This window comes from Equus przewalskii, chromosome 25 (genome assembly GCF_037783145.1).
Source record: "Equus przewalskii isolate Varuska chromosome 25, EquPr2, whole genome shotgun sequence".
NCBI classification, from domain to species: Eukaryota; Metazoa; Chordata; class Mammalia; order Perissodactyla; family Equidae; genus Equus; species Equus przewalskii.
In genome coordinates this window covers 3,736,957-3,754,309 of record NC_091855.1, presented here as the reverse complement: position 1 = coordinate 3,754,309, position 17,353 = coordinate 3,736,957, and the positions used below count along the sequence as shown (strand labels likewise).

At 50.6% G+C, this 17,353-nt stretch overlaps 2 protein-coding genes across 2 annotated transcripts in view; one reads left to right on the top strand and one right to left on the bottom strand.

Moving 5' to 3' along the window:
- PELI2 (pellino E3 ubiquitin protein ligase family member 2) overlaps positions 1 to 16,107 on the bottom strand; it is a 180,354-nt gene extending 164,247 nt beyond the window's left edge. The window contains exon 1 of the mRNA XM_070594246.1: positions 15,708 to 16,107. Coding sequence (XP_070450347.1) covers positions 15,708 to 15,784 — 77 coding nt within the window. The 5' untranslated portion in view covers positions 15,785 to 16,107. The remainder of the gene's footprint in view (positions 1 to 15,707) is intronic.
- Positions 182 to 1,156, top strand: LOC139079411 (microtubule-associated protein RP/EB family member 3-like). The gene is given in 2 exon segments (XM_070594247.1): positions 182 to 672; positions 718 to 1,156. Coding segments are annotated over 2 exon segments (801 nt in total). The 5' UTR covers positions 182 to 248; the 3' UTR covers positions 1,095 to 1,156.
- Positions 16,108 to 17,353: the final 1,246 nt, after the last annotated feature.

Here is a 17,353-nt window from a genome sequence, read left to right as displayed (position 1 = left end):
TCCGTAGAGACCACATATTTGATTTTCTTGAAAATACACTAGCAACACAATACATAAGTGGGCTAAGCATATATGTAGGCAATTTCACAAAAAAAGTTTACGTAAATTGCAAACATTAAAAAAAAGTGACCTTGGGAGGACCCTCCGCCCCGGAGCCGCCAGCCGGAGCCGCAGCCGCAGCCGCAGCGCCCCTGCCGCCTGTCCCCCCTCCCCCGCCGCCGCCAGAGCCGCCTCGCGCACTCTGGGGTATGGCCGTCAATGTGTACTCCACATCTGTGACCAGTGAGAATCTGAGTCGCCATGATATGCTTGCTTGGGTCAATGACTCCCTGCACCTCAACTATACCAAGATAGAACAGCTCTGTTCAGGGGCAGCCTACTGCCAGTTCATGGACATGCTCTTCCCTGGCTGTGTGCACTTGAGGAAGGTAAAGTTCCAGGCCAAGCTAGAGCACGAATATATCCACAACTTCAAGGTGCTGCAAGCAGCTTTCAAGAAGATGGGTGTTGACAAAATAATTCCTGTAGAGAAATTAGTGAAAGGAAAATTCCAAGATAATTTTGAGTTTATTCAGTGGTTTAAGAAATTCTTTGACGCAAACTATGATGGAAAGGATTACAACCCTCTGCTGGCGCGGCAGGGCCAGGACATAGCGCCACCTCCTAACCCAGGTGATCAGATCTTCAACAAATCCAAGAAACTCATTGGCACAGCAGTTCCACAGAGGACGTCCCCCACAGGCCCCAAAAATATGCAGACCTCTGGCCGACTGAGCAATGTGGCCCCACCCTGCATCCTCCGGAAGAATCCTCCATCAGCCTGAAATGGCGGCCATGAGACTGATGCCCAAATTCTTGAACTCAACCAGCAGCTATTGGATTTGAAGCTGACAGTGGATGGACTAGAGAAGGAACGTGACTTCTACTTCAGCAAACTTCGAGACATTGAGCTCATCTGCCAGGAACACGAAAGTGAGAACAGCCCTGTCATCTCGGGCATCATTGGCATTCTCTATGCCACTGAGGAAGGATTTGCACCCCCTGAGGACGATGAGATTGAGGAACACCAACAAGAAGACCAGGACGAGTACTGAGGGCGGCTCCAGCCCTGGCTGACTGCACGGCTTCCGTGCGTCCCCACCCCGCTCCCACCCCCACATTATAATCCTTTCCTTACAGCCTGTCGGCCGGGTGCTTTGTGTCAGTGCCGCAGCACTGGGGAGCCTGGCGAGCAGGGCTTGGAGGGATAGGGCAGGTGAGCAGGCAGAGGCCCCGTCCTCCTGTGGCACTGGCCCAGTGGGCAGGACCCCTGCCCACTCCCCACCCCTATTTATTTCCGTTGTCTCTATGCTGTGTCGGCCAACACTTCCCAGGGTGCTGCTGCCACCCACCCCAGCCAGCCGCCTGCTCCCCTGACAGCCAGCAGCTGTATATTTGACAAAGTCATTGGTATATTTTTACTTACTGGATTTTCCTTGCACTTTACCTGTTCTTTTCCGAGGGCTGACAGCACGGCTCCGGGGCAGTGTGCCTGGCTTGGCTTCCCCTCCCTGTTGCCTGGGGCCGTGGCAGGACTCACAGATTCTTATTTATTTTGTCTTTTGACTTCCCAGTAGTTGAGGGGAAAGCTGATGTCAGGAGAGGGAGAAGGGGACTGAGGAGGGGGTGCCTTAGGCCCCGGTGGTCAGGGAGAGGGAGGGGAGCATGTGAGGGATGAAAATGACCTCCTGGCACCAGGCTCACCCACCCTCGGCCCCTTACCCCCAGCACCGAAGCCAGCACTGCCCCGAGACCCCCAGCCACTCCCTCTGCAGCTTGGTTCATACCACACAGACTCCGCCTGGACACTCCAGTATCCTCAAAAAAAAAAAAAAAATTGACCTTGGGGCTGGCCCCGTGGCTGAGTGGTTGGGTTCCCGCGCTCCGCTGCAGGCGGCCCAGTGTTTCGTTAGTTCGAATCCTGGGCGCAGACATGGCACTGCTCCTCAAGCCACGCTGAGGCAGCGTCCCACATGCCACAACTAGAAGAACCCACAACGAAGAATACACAACTATGTACCGGGGGGCTTTGGGGAGAAAAAGGAAAAAATAAAATCTTTTAAAAAAAAAATTAACCTTACTGGTAATTTCACTAAGTGAGTGAAGTTTTGCGTCACTGTGTTTAATGAGAATCTCCAGCATGGAAAGGGTTTGACTGAAAAATAAATAAATAAGGTGCAAAACTGCACACACAGAGTAGAGGCAAGATTTACAAACAAGGGTGCTGGTGTCAGAAAGGCCTGGGTTCAGTTCAGAACTCTGTCACATAACAGGTGCTCCAGCGATGCTGGACAAGTTTCTCAACCACCAAGCATGGCTCGCATGCCTCATTTATGAAACGATGAGTGCTGGGACCCAGCCCCCTTGCTCAGAACTTAAGAGGTCATGCATGAGCGGCACTTTGCACAGGACCTAAGAGTAAGCACTTAATACGAGATACCGAGACATCCACCATCAATCACCACCCCTGCACTGGCTTTCTATGCACCTCCTCGAAAGAGAGAAAGAACCCAGCTGCTAAGTAGCAACAGCCTAGCTGGAATTTCCTCATCCTTGCAGGGGAAAAAAAAAAAGCTCAGATCCTGATGATCCCTCTTTAATGGTGATTTTAAACTGTAGGCTTCTGACCAGGAGCTCCACCACAACTGAAAAGGAGCCAGCCAGGGGCCGGTCCCGTGGCCGAGTGGTTAAGTTCGCCCGCTCCGCTTAGGCGACCCAGGGTTTTGCCGGTTCGGATCTTGGGCGCGGACGTGGCACCGCTCATCAGGCCACGCTGAGGTGGCATCCCACATGCCACAACTAGAAGGACCCACAACCAAAAATACACAACTATGTGCAGGGGGGCTTTGGAGAGAAAAAGGAAAAATAAAATCTTTAAAAAAAGAAAAGAAAAGTGAACCAGGCGCCCTGAAGACCAGGTAGAGGCTGACGGGAGCAGCGAGCGAGCAGGGCGCGCAAACAGGCAGCGATGAGGGCCCGCGCCCACTGCAGACGCCGCGAGAACGCCAACGCCAATGCCCAAGGACCCAGACACCAGCAGGGCGGCTCTCGTACAGGCAATGCCAGTCCCACCTGTCCCCACACTTCTGCTGCTGACACAGCTCAGCCGGCGACAGCCAAGACCCTAGGCTGCAACAAGGCCCTGGAGGAAGAGCACCCAGCACCCCCGACAGCGATTCCCGGAGGGTGCGCGCACTCGGCCGCCTCGGGGGCGCGGCAGGGCCGGGGCCGGGGCCGCGGGGCCTCTGGCGCTCAGGGCCAGCACGGCTCTGGAGGACAGCGGGCGCAGGGCGTCAAGGTTCTCTGATCCCCGACTGCTCAAAAGCATCCGTTAGTTCCAGCACAAATTTCCAGAACACACTACTGAGTGAACGAGTGATGGCTCCAGCCCACCACCGCCGTCTCCCAGGAGAGGGCTGGGCCCGCCTGAGCCGCTGTCCCTCGACAGCGGAAGAGACAAAGGTGGGGGAAACGAAGCACAAAAGAGAAAATGCTTGGAGAGTTCAAATAAGACGGGTCCTGGGCCTCCGTTACCTCACCCACTCTAACAGCGGGAACTGCTCGCCGCCTCCACGCGGAGTAACTCCTCAAAACGCCCTCCCGGGGCCCCACCCCAGGGGCCTAACTCTTGCAAGGGCCCAGGCCGCCCTCCCTCGGGGCCTCTCACCACACCGGCCCTCCAGCGCCGCCATCTCCACACTCAGGGTGTCTCTCGGCTCCTCAACCTGTCACCGCGCCTCCACACGCACTGCTCTCTCCCCACAACCCTCAGCCAATGCCCACCCACCCTCTGCATCTCAGCTTGAGCGGAACCCTTCCCTCTGCACAAAAGCAGGCGTTGTCCCCTGCAGTACATCCCATAAAGCGCTGGACTTCTGGCAGCACCCTGCCAGGCTTAATCTGTTGAAAGTCCGTCTTTCCTGACAGGCTCTGAGCTCCGTGAAGGCAGGGCCTGCTCTGGGGTTACCCACTGTAGCCCCAGCATGAGACGTGCTGGACCAGCTGAGAAGACTCCAACTTCACCTCCTTCTCCAAGCACTTCAGCCTCCAGCCAAATCCCTCAAGATGCCCCAAACCCCATCCCTTTACCACTACTGCTCTATAAAAATCCAGGTCACCCCTAAAAACTGCTCACAGGCCACCTCCTCCAGGATAGCTTTCCCCACCTCCCAGCAGCACACATCCCTCTGACCTTCACCTGGTGGAAAGAATCCAGCTTCAGAGCAATCCAGACCTACCTCTAAATCACTCTGCCACCGACAAGGTGAGTGACCTGAACTGGATGGAGCCTCATTTCCCAAATAATAAAATCTAACTCCTGGGACTGATGAAGTAAAACACCCAACAGACTCTGGCACACAGTGCACCTACAACGACGGCTCCCTCCATCCACCCTCCTCTGCGCCAGGTGTGGTCTGTTGCTAAGTTCTCTGTCTTACCCTGAGAGGGTACACCCCTTGAGGGCACTGCCTTATGTGCTTCCCCAATGTGAAATCATCCTCATCAAGACAGTAACAATAGCAGCATCTCACACTTAATGAGTGTATTAATGCTTACTGAGTGTGTATAGATAGTACTTAATTTCTAGTATGTACAGTGGACCCCATTTTTAATTAAACATATCCATCCAGAATAAACATGAAATAAAATATATCTATCTCTACATTTGGTACCCCAAAGTCTTTTTGTAGTTTTAAGTTTTAAAAACTACAGAATTATAAAAACCTACAAACTTAAAAAATACTTCATTTGGAAGTTTATTTACATTTCTAGGTTGGTTTTTGTTTTTTAGGAAGAGTGGCCCTGAGCTAACATCTGTTGCCAATCTTCCTCTTTTTGCTTGAGGAAGATTGTTGCTGAGCTAACATCTGTGCCAGGCCTCCTCTCTTTTATGTGGGACATCACCACAGCATGGCTTGACAAGCAGTGCGAGGTCCACGCCCAGGATCTGAACCAGCAAACCCTGGGCCGCCAAAGTAGAGTGCACAAACTTAGCCACTATGCCACGGGGCCAGCCCCTATTTAAATTTATTTTACACTTAGTTTATAAATTTTGAATGCAGAGTTTTTCGTTTTGCTTAAAGACTGGCACCTGAGCTAACAACTGCTGCCAATCTTTTTTATTTTTTCCTGCTTTTTCTCCCCAAATCCCCCCAGTACATAGTTGTATACCTTTTTAGTTGTGGGTCCTAGTTGTGGCATGTGGGACGCCGCCTCAGCATGGCCTGATGAGCAGTGCCATGTCTGCGCCCAGGATCCGAACTGGGAAAACCCTGGGCCGCCGAAGCAGAGCGCGTGAACCTAACCACTCGGCCACAGGGATAGCCCCAAAGCAGAGTTTTAATTTTAATGTTTCAGTCCCTCTGATTAAAAATGGCAAATACTAAAATTCCCCAAACAGAATTTGAGGAAGCTTAAGAAGTTACATTCACTTCAGCTACTAAAGGAATCTTCTCTCTCTCTTTTCATAGCAATGCAGTCAATCTGGAGGCAGTAACTGATGGATGCTACGCCTGTAGGTCCTTCTCCCCACCTGAGTACAGGGCAGGGAGCTGGCAGCTCGGCTGCTGTCACGCCTTCTCTCTCTCTGTGGAGGGCACACTGGCCCCCATATTCTCCAGGCCGGAGGCACGTTCTGCCTGTGCTTGCTTCCTACCCAGCACGTAACTGGTCTCCATGGTATGAATGAGACCCGTGAAGTGTTTCAGGAACTGTACCCCCTTCTTACTGCTGACAGTCACAGACAGGTACAACCGACATAAACGAGCTTCCCAGCCTGTCATTTCACCACCCGAGTGCAGTGTTAAAACATCCTTCTGGCCCATTCACGGCCCTGGACCTGCAGGAAGCTAGTATAGATTACCTCCCCTACTCGAATCTGATAGTTCTATTACTGCCTGTCAGGTGGCCTTTAAAAGCCTGAAAATCTGGGTCACGCTTTAGCCATCCTGGGTTAAAGCAGCTTATGTTTGAGTCTACAGAAGCACGGTTCTCAGCTAAGCTAGAGCATTCTTCAACTGCTATGCTCTCAAAGAATTTCAGGAGATGACACTGGTTACGGAGATTAACGAATGCAGAGACTTGTAGATGACTCAGACATGATAAAGTTACTCCACAAATGCTCTTGTTAGCTAAGATGTTCAGATCATCCAGTACTTAATGTTTAGAGTAACATCTAAAAGGCTAAAATTGTGCTTATTAAAACAATAACCTGGAGGAAACAAAAAACAACTCAACAAAAACTTGGTGAATTATTTCATATGTCTGTCAGATGCGATAACTGAGCCACATGCAAATGTAGCACTGTGGCATCTGGGCTCTCTACTGCTGTGTACAAACACCCCAAACACACTGGCTTAGAACCACAGCCGGCACTCACAATCCTCTAATGGGGCAGGGCCTGGTGCAAGGGGCTCATCCCTGCTCCGTCCGTGTGGTGGGGCCCGGGCCACATGATGGGCCTGCGGATCCAGGATGGCTGGCTTCACTCACCGGTCGCCGGCCTCAGTCGTGTGGCAGGAGGGGCTGGCGCTGGCCGGACCTCCTCTCCTGTGGCAATCCTGCATCCACCAGAGCCACGCTCTGCAGCAAGGTAGTCAGACTTCTTCATACGGCAGCTGCCTTCTAAGAGGGTCTGGACTTCTATCATAAAGTCCTAACCCCCAGAACACCTCCAAATGTGACTATTTTTGAAGAGGGTCTTTAAAGAGGTAATTAAGGTTAAATTAGGTCATTTGAGTGAGCCCTAATCCAATATGACTGGGGTCCTTATAAGAAAAGGAAGGCCACCAGGGATGGGCACACACAGAGAAAATGCCACGTGACGACACAGTAAAAGACAGCCATCTGCAAGCCAAGCAGAGAACTTCGGGAGAAACCAAAACCGCCGACACCCAATCTTGAACTTCTAGCCTCCAGAACTGTGAGAGAATAAATTTGCGTTGTTTAAACCACGCAGCCTGTGGTATTTTTGTTATGGCTGCCCCAGCAAACTAATACAGAGGGAAAATGGAAACTACCACACCCCTTAAGGCAACACCCAAAAGCCACAAAGTTCGCTTCCATAAAGTGGCCACGGACTGGTCAAAGCAAATCACAAGACTAGCCCAGACTCCAGAGGAGCGGATTCACCTTCTGATGGGAGGTGCAGCGCGCACATGCAGGGGATTGTTGTCAGCCACATTTAAAGACAACAGGAGAAGGAGATGGGATGAAGTCAAAACCCTGAGTTCTCTTAACTGATCTCCAACTGGCTGCAAGACCAACTGAGAAAGTTGGGTAATGTCCACACCAACAACATGGCCTTTAGACACAGTTCTTTCACTGGACGGCTCACGAGGCCAAACAACTGACTGCTTATGAAGGGAAAATTGTTCAAGTATGTGAAAAGCTATGTTGAGAAGCATCAACTGCTGACACAGTACAGTTATCTGAACTGTAACTCTCCTGCAGGCCTTACCCATGGCCAGAGAGCGAAAACGCAGATCCCATTCTGAATGCCATCCAAGAGCGTGTAACAACAAAGCACCCGAACTGTAATGCAATCCCATGTACTACAGCGAGGACCCGGTCTGCAGAATTTTCTGGGATCTGGCATGAAGCATACTCCTTTGTATCTACAATCCTTGTACAGAAAGGGCCTTTCCTCAAGGTAACCAATCAATCAAGTGCTCCAGAAAACCCTAACTGCTCACCCACCACTAGTTCAGATTAGAATCGGAGCGTTCCATAACTGTGTAGCAGCAAGCGCGAGAAGGCCAGGGACGGACGGACAGAGAGGAGGAGGGGCCTCGGAGGCGCCTGGTAATGTGGTAAACAGCCCTTTTATACCAACAGCCTAGAAGCCAAACATGCCACTGCCTGCTGTGGTTGGATTCTGTTAAACCAGCACTAATTAGAATGGAAGGACAAAGCTTAAAATAATGATTCTTATCCTAAAAACAGATTCTGCATGAGCAGAAAAGCAGGGAATAAACAGAGCAAAGTGTTTGAGAGTGAGAAGCATTATCTGGATGGCTGGAAATAAAACCTCAGTTGAGAACGACTTGCAGTAGTCTTAAACCCACTATTGAAAACACCCCTGATGCATATTTATTAGGTTTGTCATCCAAGAGGCTTCTATGGCATAGTATTTCCAGCCATCATTAACAGGCACTAATGACCACAGCCTTTCAACGCCACTGTGGCGCACTGCAATGCAGCTCAGAGCAGCTGGTGGAATCAGAACAGATGGCCTGCTTCCCTTCAAGGCAAAACTTTCTGCAGGTGACAAAATGCCTGTTAGGTGACTGTCAAAAAGAAAAACAAACAAAACTCGAAACTGGAGTATGTGACATCAGTAAAGTACATGTTTAGAATGGCAGGGAGCCTTTACCTTGGGCCCTTCAGGTTGGGAGGATCGTTGACAAAACTGCAGCTTGCTACACAATCTGCATGTGCCTCCCAAATCAAAAAACATTACTGAGCCCCTGAGACACCTCTGTGAGACACAGAAAGCCATTCCTTCAAGACACTCAGTGAGCACCTGCTATGTACCTGAAAAGGTGTGCCTGGCACTCCAAGGGAGGTGGAAGCCAGGGTCCTTGCCCTAAGGGGCAAACTTGGAAGGAAGACCAGACAGTTTCAACGAACTCTAGTGGAACGCAATTACCACTCTGGGCACGTGGCAGGCAGCACAGCAGACTGAACCATGTTTGTGCCAAGGGATGTTAAATATATGTCCCTACATTTGTTTACACTTCTATTTTCCCTTTGGTAAATTGCGTATATACTTTGCCTCCTTAACTAACAGAATACTCAGAATACTTTGGCTGTAACAGCAGAACCCACTCAGGGTGGTTAAACAGAAAAAAGTCAATAAAAATTGAAAAAGGTGGGGGCTCTCAAAGGACACAGGATTATTTTCTCTGAAAAGCTCTTCCTGAATATTCTGTCTACAAGGGCTCCCACTAGCTTCTCCCTAGCACTTTACCCTGCTAGGCCCGCACCCTTGCCCACCCAATCACTCTCTTCCCCCTTTCCTGCTTTATTTTCCTCATAGAAAATTTAATTTCAGAGAGTGCTATCTCCTGTGTGCTGGCTCATTTGACACTGCTCATCTCTCTCACTGAAGGTCAGCTCCAGGTGGGCAGGGTGCCTGTCTGTCTCATTTGCTATGCATGTAGCACAGTGCCCAGAGCAGTGCTAGTCCTCAGTCCATATTTTTAAATCAAGGAATGAACAGCCAGTCACATAGAACTCTGGGCAGAGTATGCAACTAGGTCCCATGAGGGACAAGAACCAGAATCTGGGACCAAGACAGCTAGCTGCTCACTGGCTCGCATGCCGTTGCTTCTCGCCTCCTGTCTCATGGGCTCCAGCCTCAGCTTCTCCCTCTACCCCCTGCTGCATCCCTCTTCGCAGAAGTGCTTTCTCCACACTTATTTCAGGACTGAAAACTCTGCTAGTCTCCCATGCCCTTAGGATAAAATCTAAAATCCTTCCAATAATTATAAGCCCTTCATCACCTGCCCTCCATCCTCATTTCTAACATTACTTCATTTAACCACTCTTTTCTAGCCATATCAGGCTTCTTTCCATTCCTCAAAGGAGCATGCACACTCACCTCTGGGTCTCAGAATACTGTGTATCCTCTTGCTGGAGCATTCTTTCCCTCTCGCTGCCACCTGGCCATCCTATTCTCATCCCGACACAGGGTTAGGTGACCCTGCTAAGGTGTCCCCATCATAGCTTATCTCTGTAAATTGCTTCCTATCTCCCCAACCGACTGTAGGCTCTGAAGTGGCAGAGACCACACATGTCTTGTTCGCCACTGCATCCCTTAGTGCGCGTGCAGCATCCAACATGTAGTAGGTGCTTAAATATTTGTAGAATAAACAAACTAACTGTATATCAGGAATGGCTGTTCGCTGAGGAGATGGGGCAAGAACAGGGGAGCAACTCACAAGGGCAGGGAACATATCTGCCTCATCGAGCTGTATCCCTCGGGCCTGGAAGAGCAGACTCCCAAAAAATATTGCTGAATGAATCAATTCCTATCTTGCCTGATGTAACTCCACCCCTTTCTCTCCCACTCAAGAAAATGTATCAGAATGCAAGTGGGTAAAAAATGACATTATTAAAGGGCCATCTCAGAATCATTTGAAAGAGCCACACTTTATTACTTGTCATCAGTTACTGGCAACGTACCTCAAACCTGATCATCACACGTGATATGGTTGAGACAGTGGTTGAGAATAGCTGATTGAGACAAAACTAAGAAATATGAAGCATTTTCTGCTCTCATTATTTTATTTTCCAGAAGATGAATATGACAATAAGCTCAGTAAAAACTAGTAACTGAATCATTTTTATCCTGACTTTTCTTTTTATAAAATAGATTCTGTACACCCCAGGAGAAACCTTTAATTAAATCAAAAGATGTGAAAAATTCCTTTTCAGTTATTTTTCTCCCATACCAATAGGAGAAAATGCTGTTGTCTCTATTCAAAAGTCAAACCACAGCCCCACAAACTTACTTCAGGGGCCACTGCTGATCTCCGCACAGCAGACAGAAAACTGCTGCCCCAGGGTGACGATATTGGTCTCCCTCACACACAGCAACAGGTATGTTTTTGGTTTTTTGGTCTTTTGTGTGCACATGGTTTATCTTGTGGATAAAGTATGCTTGGTAAAGTTGCTGGGACCTGAATCAACCTGGTTTTGTTTTTGTTTATATAAAGCATCCCCAAATATTGATCACATGATGAAATACAACCAAAAGTGAAAAGTCCGAATGAAGGTCTCAGTCTTGGTATGTTAAAGAGAGAAACAAATTTGAGAGAGCCAGACGAGTAAAGCACCCAGCCAGCCACAAACTCCAAGCAAGGCTAAAGTTAGTAAAGGAAAATATAGCAACCCAAAGCCATAAACCTCACGACCCTTAGCAGCCCACAGAATCAGACACTCTGTCCACACAAACAGATCACCCCACACACTGAGTGACAGGAAAGATTTTATTAAAAAAAAAGTTCAAAGACCTTTTAGTCTATAAAGGATACTAGTGTTTGATGTCTTTGGGCCCAAATTAGAGAGGGGGCTTAGAAAAGGAAAGTATTAGGGTGTCTTTGAAGTTTCTTATTCCTACCAAGGGGAGGGCAAGGGCAAGGTGCCAAGGTTAAGACAGAAACAGCACACAGAAACTGGGAGTTGCTCGTTTAAAAAATAAAGACCATAAACTCTTCAGGCAACAGTCCCCCTTGTCTTACTGAGACAATGCTGCACCACCCAAGGAGGAAGGCAGCTAGCCCTGACCTTTAGCCTTTTGTAGACCTTGGTCAGTTTCCACTAAAATACTTCATGTTTCAGCCATACCTATATACCTTCGTTTGTAGAGGTTCTTAACCCTTTTCTGTGCCAAGGATCCCTCTGGTGGTCTGATAAAGTCTACTGAGCCCTTCTCAGAAAAGGTTTTTAATGCATAAAACACAAACAATTACAGGTGAAATCAATTATATTTAGTTATCAAGATACTTACAAATTGTGATACAATAAGACATGTGCTCCTGTATTAATGTATCAAATAAATAAAGCAGCAGGTCTATTTGTTACCCATACTCAAAACTGAGTGAAATGCTAAATTTCAGTTTGAGTACAGCGAAAATAAAGATGTGTTTGTTTTTCCTATCCAAGCTCAAGGCCTCCCTGGGTTCCATCTGTGGACCCTAGGCTAAAAACCCTTGGCTGAGAGAGCCAATAAAAGTACATTTTGTGAAGCATCAAATGCGCCTTGCAAAACGTGTACTCCATTCCACTGTGAGATGAGGGGAACTAAGAGTAAGCAATATTTTTCCAAAAACCATGACGGGCCATTGGTCAGCAAGAGACCTGCAAGCTTCATACTGAATCCAGAAGAGGACTCAGCTCCCCTTACGCAAGTGACAAAAACACTGAAGCTCTAAGGAGCAACAGCTTGCTGGGCTCCGCCCTGACCTGTGCAAACAGTGATGGGCAGGGGAGGGATCCGGCTCAACTATGAGCCTGAATAGCTCTCCCTCCTCCCTGGAGCCTCAGCTTCTTCATCAATCAAATACAAGAGCTGACCGCGTACCGCGGCGTCTTAGGTTCCTTCCAGTTCTAAAATTCTACCATCAGATTCTCTCTTCCTAACACTGGCTATTTCAGCCTCCTTAGCTTAATTTCAAAACTGTCTTTCTTAAACTTGGAACAGAAAGTTTTACCAAATTTGAATGCCCTCATGTACAACCTAACACCAATGAGTCAAATATATGTATACAATTACAACTTTTTTTAAACAGCCCAGTTTTGCACATAACTACTGCATAAAAAGCAATCACAGCATGGGTCTTTTCTGCTTTTAAAACACAGTTCCCATTCAAATTCTAGCACCATCACCTCAAGAATATACAAAACCAACCCACGTGGGGCTACCTAGAACATGTTAACTATACATTTTCTACATTTCAGCCAATGAACACTACGACAGGGTACAGACCAGGAAGGCCCTTGACAACCACCTAATCCAATCGTATTTTATTATCGCTAAAGAAACAGACAGGGTGAGGGACTAAGTCAAAATCACAAAGCCAGTCTGCAAGATAGCAGGAATTCAATGCAGTCTCCTGACTCTACCTTCAGGCTGTCCCTGCCACCACTGAACTGCCTCTCAAATCCTCACACACTTCCCCAACTCTAACATTTTAGCCAGGCTCACAATAAATAGCAAAAAGACCTAACAGTTAGACTAGTCATTTTTGCTGTCTTCAATTATGCGATGGGCACAGCAAAGAGTTGTGTCGTGGCACATTCACTGCTTGGAATCATGAAATCATTCAGTTCCACTGATCTGTCAAGAAAGTGATAACCCATTAAAATCCTAACTACCTGGCAATTCCCTTAATGTCGTGTAACACGTGAAAAGACACAGCATTTGTACGTGGATGTATACATATACCGCTCCACATAGATATACACATACAGACATATATACATACACACACACACATATACCTATATAGCTCCTCAGTCTACCCTACAGGATTTCTCAGTAGCATTTTACTATAAAATTTAGAAGAGAACAAACAGGACAATCGCATAAAAGTTAAAAAAAAAAAAGTATTGTGGGGCCAGTCCAGTGACATAGTGGTTAAGTGTGCAGGCTGCACTTCGGCAGCTGGGGTTCGCAGGTTCAGATCTAGGGCGTGGACATACACACCGCTCACCAAGCCACACTATGGTGGCAAATCACATACACAATAGAGGAAGAGTGGCACAGATGTTAGCTCAGGGCCAATCTTCCTCACACACACACAAATCGTATTTTTTAAGCAAAAGTTTCTATCAATATCGATATTAAGCATTTTTAGGTCATAAGATGAATTTTATTAACAAGAAAATCTACTAGAAATTCTCTAGGTACCAATATTTATGTCCTAAATGATCAGACATGCAAAGTTGACATTACTTTCTGACTCTCGTTGCTTTAAGAGAAAAGGCACTGACTCTAGTCCTCAGGGTGGGATATGAATTAATAAGGGTCTCTTTAAAGTCTACCTACCTTCTCACTCTTTCCGCCTTCTCCAATGTGTTAAAATTACTAGAGAGTCAGAAACCTACTCTCCAAGAAAAGGAAAGACGACAATTCTTCTCAAGCATTCAAAAACCAGGCCAGCATCTTCTCAGCAGTCTGGTCTCAACGCACATTCCCCTCCTCAGAGAGAGGGTCCCTGACCACCTGGCTGAGAAAGCAACACCTGCCTGGAGCAGGCGTTCCCTACGTTAACCCACTTCTGCCGAGAACCTGGCAACACCTGAACTTGTCATTCATTATTCACTTGTTTACATGTTTCCTTCTCTTTGTGCCTGCCGCTCCACACTAAGACGAACGCCCCCTGTTCACAGCTGGATCCTCAATGCCTAAACAGGGCCGGCACACAGTAGGTGCACAAAGAGCTGCAACACGTCTGGCCCAAAGTACTAATTTAAGCGCCAGCTACGTGCCCTCTGTCTCCTGGAAAAGATTAGCAACGCACAGAGCACGTGCAATTGGCAATGCACTCACACAGCCTGCTTGAGAGGAAGCCTGTGATCCCAGGACAGCCCAGGGGAGAAATCCTCCTCGGGGCTTTGGAATGCCCTGCACTGCCAGCGCCGAACACAAAGCCTCTCCAGGCCCACTCACACACTGCTTCTCCCAGACGTCTCAACAATGATTTCCTCAAAAGGAAATCACGAAATAAAGTTCTGGCACAAGTTAATCTTTCGTGTCAGGTTCACAATGTTAAACATACTCCGAAGCCAGCCACACAAACAAAACCAAACTCCACAAAATTAGGTTGGGCTAGGTTACATAAGATGAGCTAACTCTGGCTTTTTTCCTGTCCTTCCTCCCTCCTTCCAGTGAACCCTGACATCTGTCTTCGAAGTAATCTGTAATTAAGACACAAGTGAGAAGAACGCCTATCTGCAAACTGCTTCAACAGAGAGACTTACAACAACACTCCACGTAATACTACAGCCACCGAGCGAGGAGGGCTAGACCGGGCTCTGCTACGTCTAGAAGCTTCTTTTAAAAACTCTTCTCTTCAAAATTATTTCCAAGTCGGCACTGACTGCAAGGTGTTCAGTTATCAAACACATTTTCCAGAGTTCTCTGAGTTCGTCCACACCCGAGACTCCTCGTAAGTGTGCTAAGCCTGCCCCTCAGCACCACCGACGAGGTTCTGAACACAGGTCTGTCAACAGAGGAGGACAAAAGCGCGGTTCCCAGGAGCGACACGTCCGGAGGAAAAAGCCGTGCCCTCCCCGCAGCCCAGCCCCAGGCCGCCGCGTCCCGGCCCCGCGCGCCGCGCCCTCCCTGCCCGCTCCCCGGCGCTCACGCGCGGAGCCTCCCGGGCTCATCGCGGGCAAACAATAGAAATGCCACCAGCAAACTCAGGAAGTCGCTGAAGTCTCTAATCGCCGCCGTTTAACGATTGTGCATAATTGCTATCTTCAAAATGCGGTTTCACAGGCGGAGGGGGAGCCGCGGCGGGAGAGCTCCCGCCGCCCGCAGGACGTCGACGAGGCCGCGGCCCGCGCCCCGGAGCCCGCCGGCGTCCTGCCCCTCCGGGCCGCTCCCGGGGAAAGCCGGGCCGGCCGGGCCGCCGGGTCACAGACAGGTCACCGCCCCGGGCTGCGGCCGCCCCGAAACCGTGCGCCGAGCGCCGCCCGCCGTGCAGTCACCACCGTCGCCGCGGCCGGGCCCAGGCGCGAGGGTCCCGCGGGCCCCCGCTCGCCGCGTGGGGTCTCCTCCGACCAGGGCGCCTGCGTGCGACGGCGGCGCCTCGGCCCGGGGCGCGCGGGGAAGTCGCGCGCTCTCCCCGCGCTACGGCCGAGGACTCGGTCCCCGAGCGCGCTGCGCCCGCGAGGCGCGGGGTCGCCCAGTCCGCGCCGCCACTTCCCCCGCGCGGAGAGCGCAGCCGGGCGCCCGCCGCAGCCCCGCGCCGACGGCGGGCATCCCGCCTCCGCGCCCGCCGCCCCGGCCCTGCGAGCAGCCCTGCGCCGCGAGCGCCCCGGCGGTCCCCAAGGAGCGCCCGAGCCACCCCACTGGCCCCGCGCAGGGATGCGGGCGCTCGCCGCCCCCCCACCCGGCCGAGCTCCCGCGCTCGGGAACCGACCCGCGGACTCACCCCAGGACCACCAGCTCTCCGTATTTCACAGGCTCCTTATTGGGGGCGCAGTGCTCCTCCTGGCCGGGGGAAAACATGGAGCCCCGCTCGGCCGCCGCCGCCTCCGCCGCGATCCCCGCCGAGTCCGCGCCGCCGCTACAATCCCATCCCGAGAAGGGGGTGAGCGCGCCGGGGAACGGCACGGCGGCGAAGGGGGCGCGGGGCGGCCAGTCCCGCGGCTGCTCCGTCGTGGCTGCGCGGCTGCCCCGCCGGGCTCCCCGGAGCTCCGCGTGCCGCGGCCGCCCCGAGCCGGACTCGGCAACAAATGCGACCGGGCAGCAGGGGGACCTGCCCGCGCCGAGCGCCGCCGCCGGAGCCCCGCGGGAGGGGGGAGCGAGCGAGCGCGCGAGGGCGGGGCGGACAGCGCGGGGGAGGGGCGGGCGGGCCGGCGGAGCCGCTGGGGGCGGGCGGGCAGGTGGGAGCCGCCCCGCCCCCGCCCCCGCCCCCGCCCCGGCGCGTGGGGCCGCCCGCGCGCTCGCCCCCCTCGGGCCCCGCGGCGGACCCGCCGCTGTTATGTAAACAGAGAGTAAAAGGGAAAGGAAGTTCTTAAAGGAGCAGCTCTATTTTTTTTTTTCTCGCTTCCTTCCCCAAACTCACGGCGCGGGGCCCTGGGCGCTGGCCGGTGAGAGCTCCCGCCGCCGAAGGCTGCACAGGGTCCCGGAAGCGCCGCGTCAAGGTCCCAAGCCTAGCCTCCTAGTCTTCCCCGGTTTGGTAGATGTAAATAAAGAACTTCCTCTCGGGGTCTGAGAGCACTTGCTTTCCCGGTATCGCTGTGTCGCGGCAAACATCTGGAGGTGTCGCCCACACGCACCTGGGTGCCTCCTCTTCCAAAACCGAGTCCTGCAAAGCTTGAAGGCGTCTGGAATTGCGGAGGGCTTTGCTGATTCGTGCTGGGTTCGAAGGCGTGTGGAAGGCGCTTGCAGCGCCCCGCCATTGCACAGGACGCAGCTACCCGGTTGTCGTCAGCAGAGCTCTACATGGTTTGAAAGAGAAGCTGCTTCTTTTTAAGTCCACACTGTATCCACTTGTCCCATACCTTCTCTCAATCCCCTGAGGAATTTGAGAGGAAATTACCTGGATGAACTTTATAGTGAATGTAAATATTCCTTTATTACCAGAATGTGTTCAATGCACTATGTTTGTTTTTCTAAATAGTTACTACTACGGCTTTAAAGTACGTAATTTACTGCCTGCTGTTTTTCATCACGCAGGATTTTATTGTTTTACCATTTATTAAGCACTCGTAACATGCTAGAAACTCTGTGTATTGTTGCCAGTCGCTGCCTCTCAAGGCTGTTAAATATTTAAAGAAATAAATACTGCAAAAGCTACCCTACGTAGGAACAGTGACTGGTTGGCTATGACCCTAAAGAAAGGGCTAGGAAGAGAATAATTGCTTCTGTAACCGTCCACTCCGCGGTTCAACACCGTTTGTCTAACATGCTCTGACAGGTGGTTACTGTCAACGTGATGCTTCAGGAAATTTTAGTTAAGTTAGTAACTGATTTTTTTTTTAATTGAGGCTTTAAAAATCAATTACTTCAACGTAGCTAAAGCTACGCCATTGGTAAGCCAAACACACAGAAAAATTTTAAACAGTTAACTTA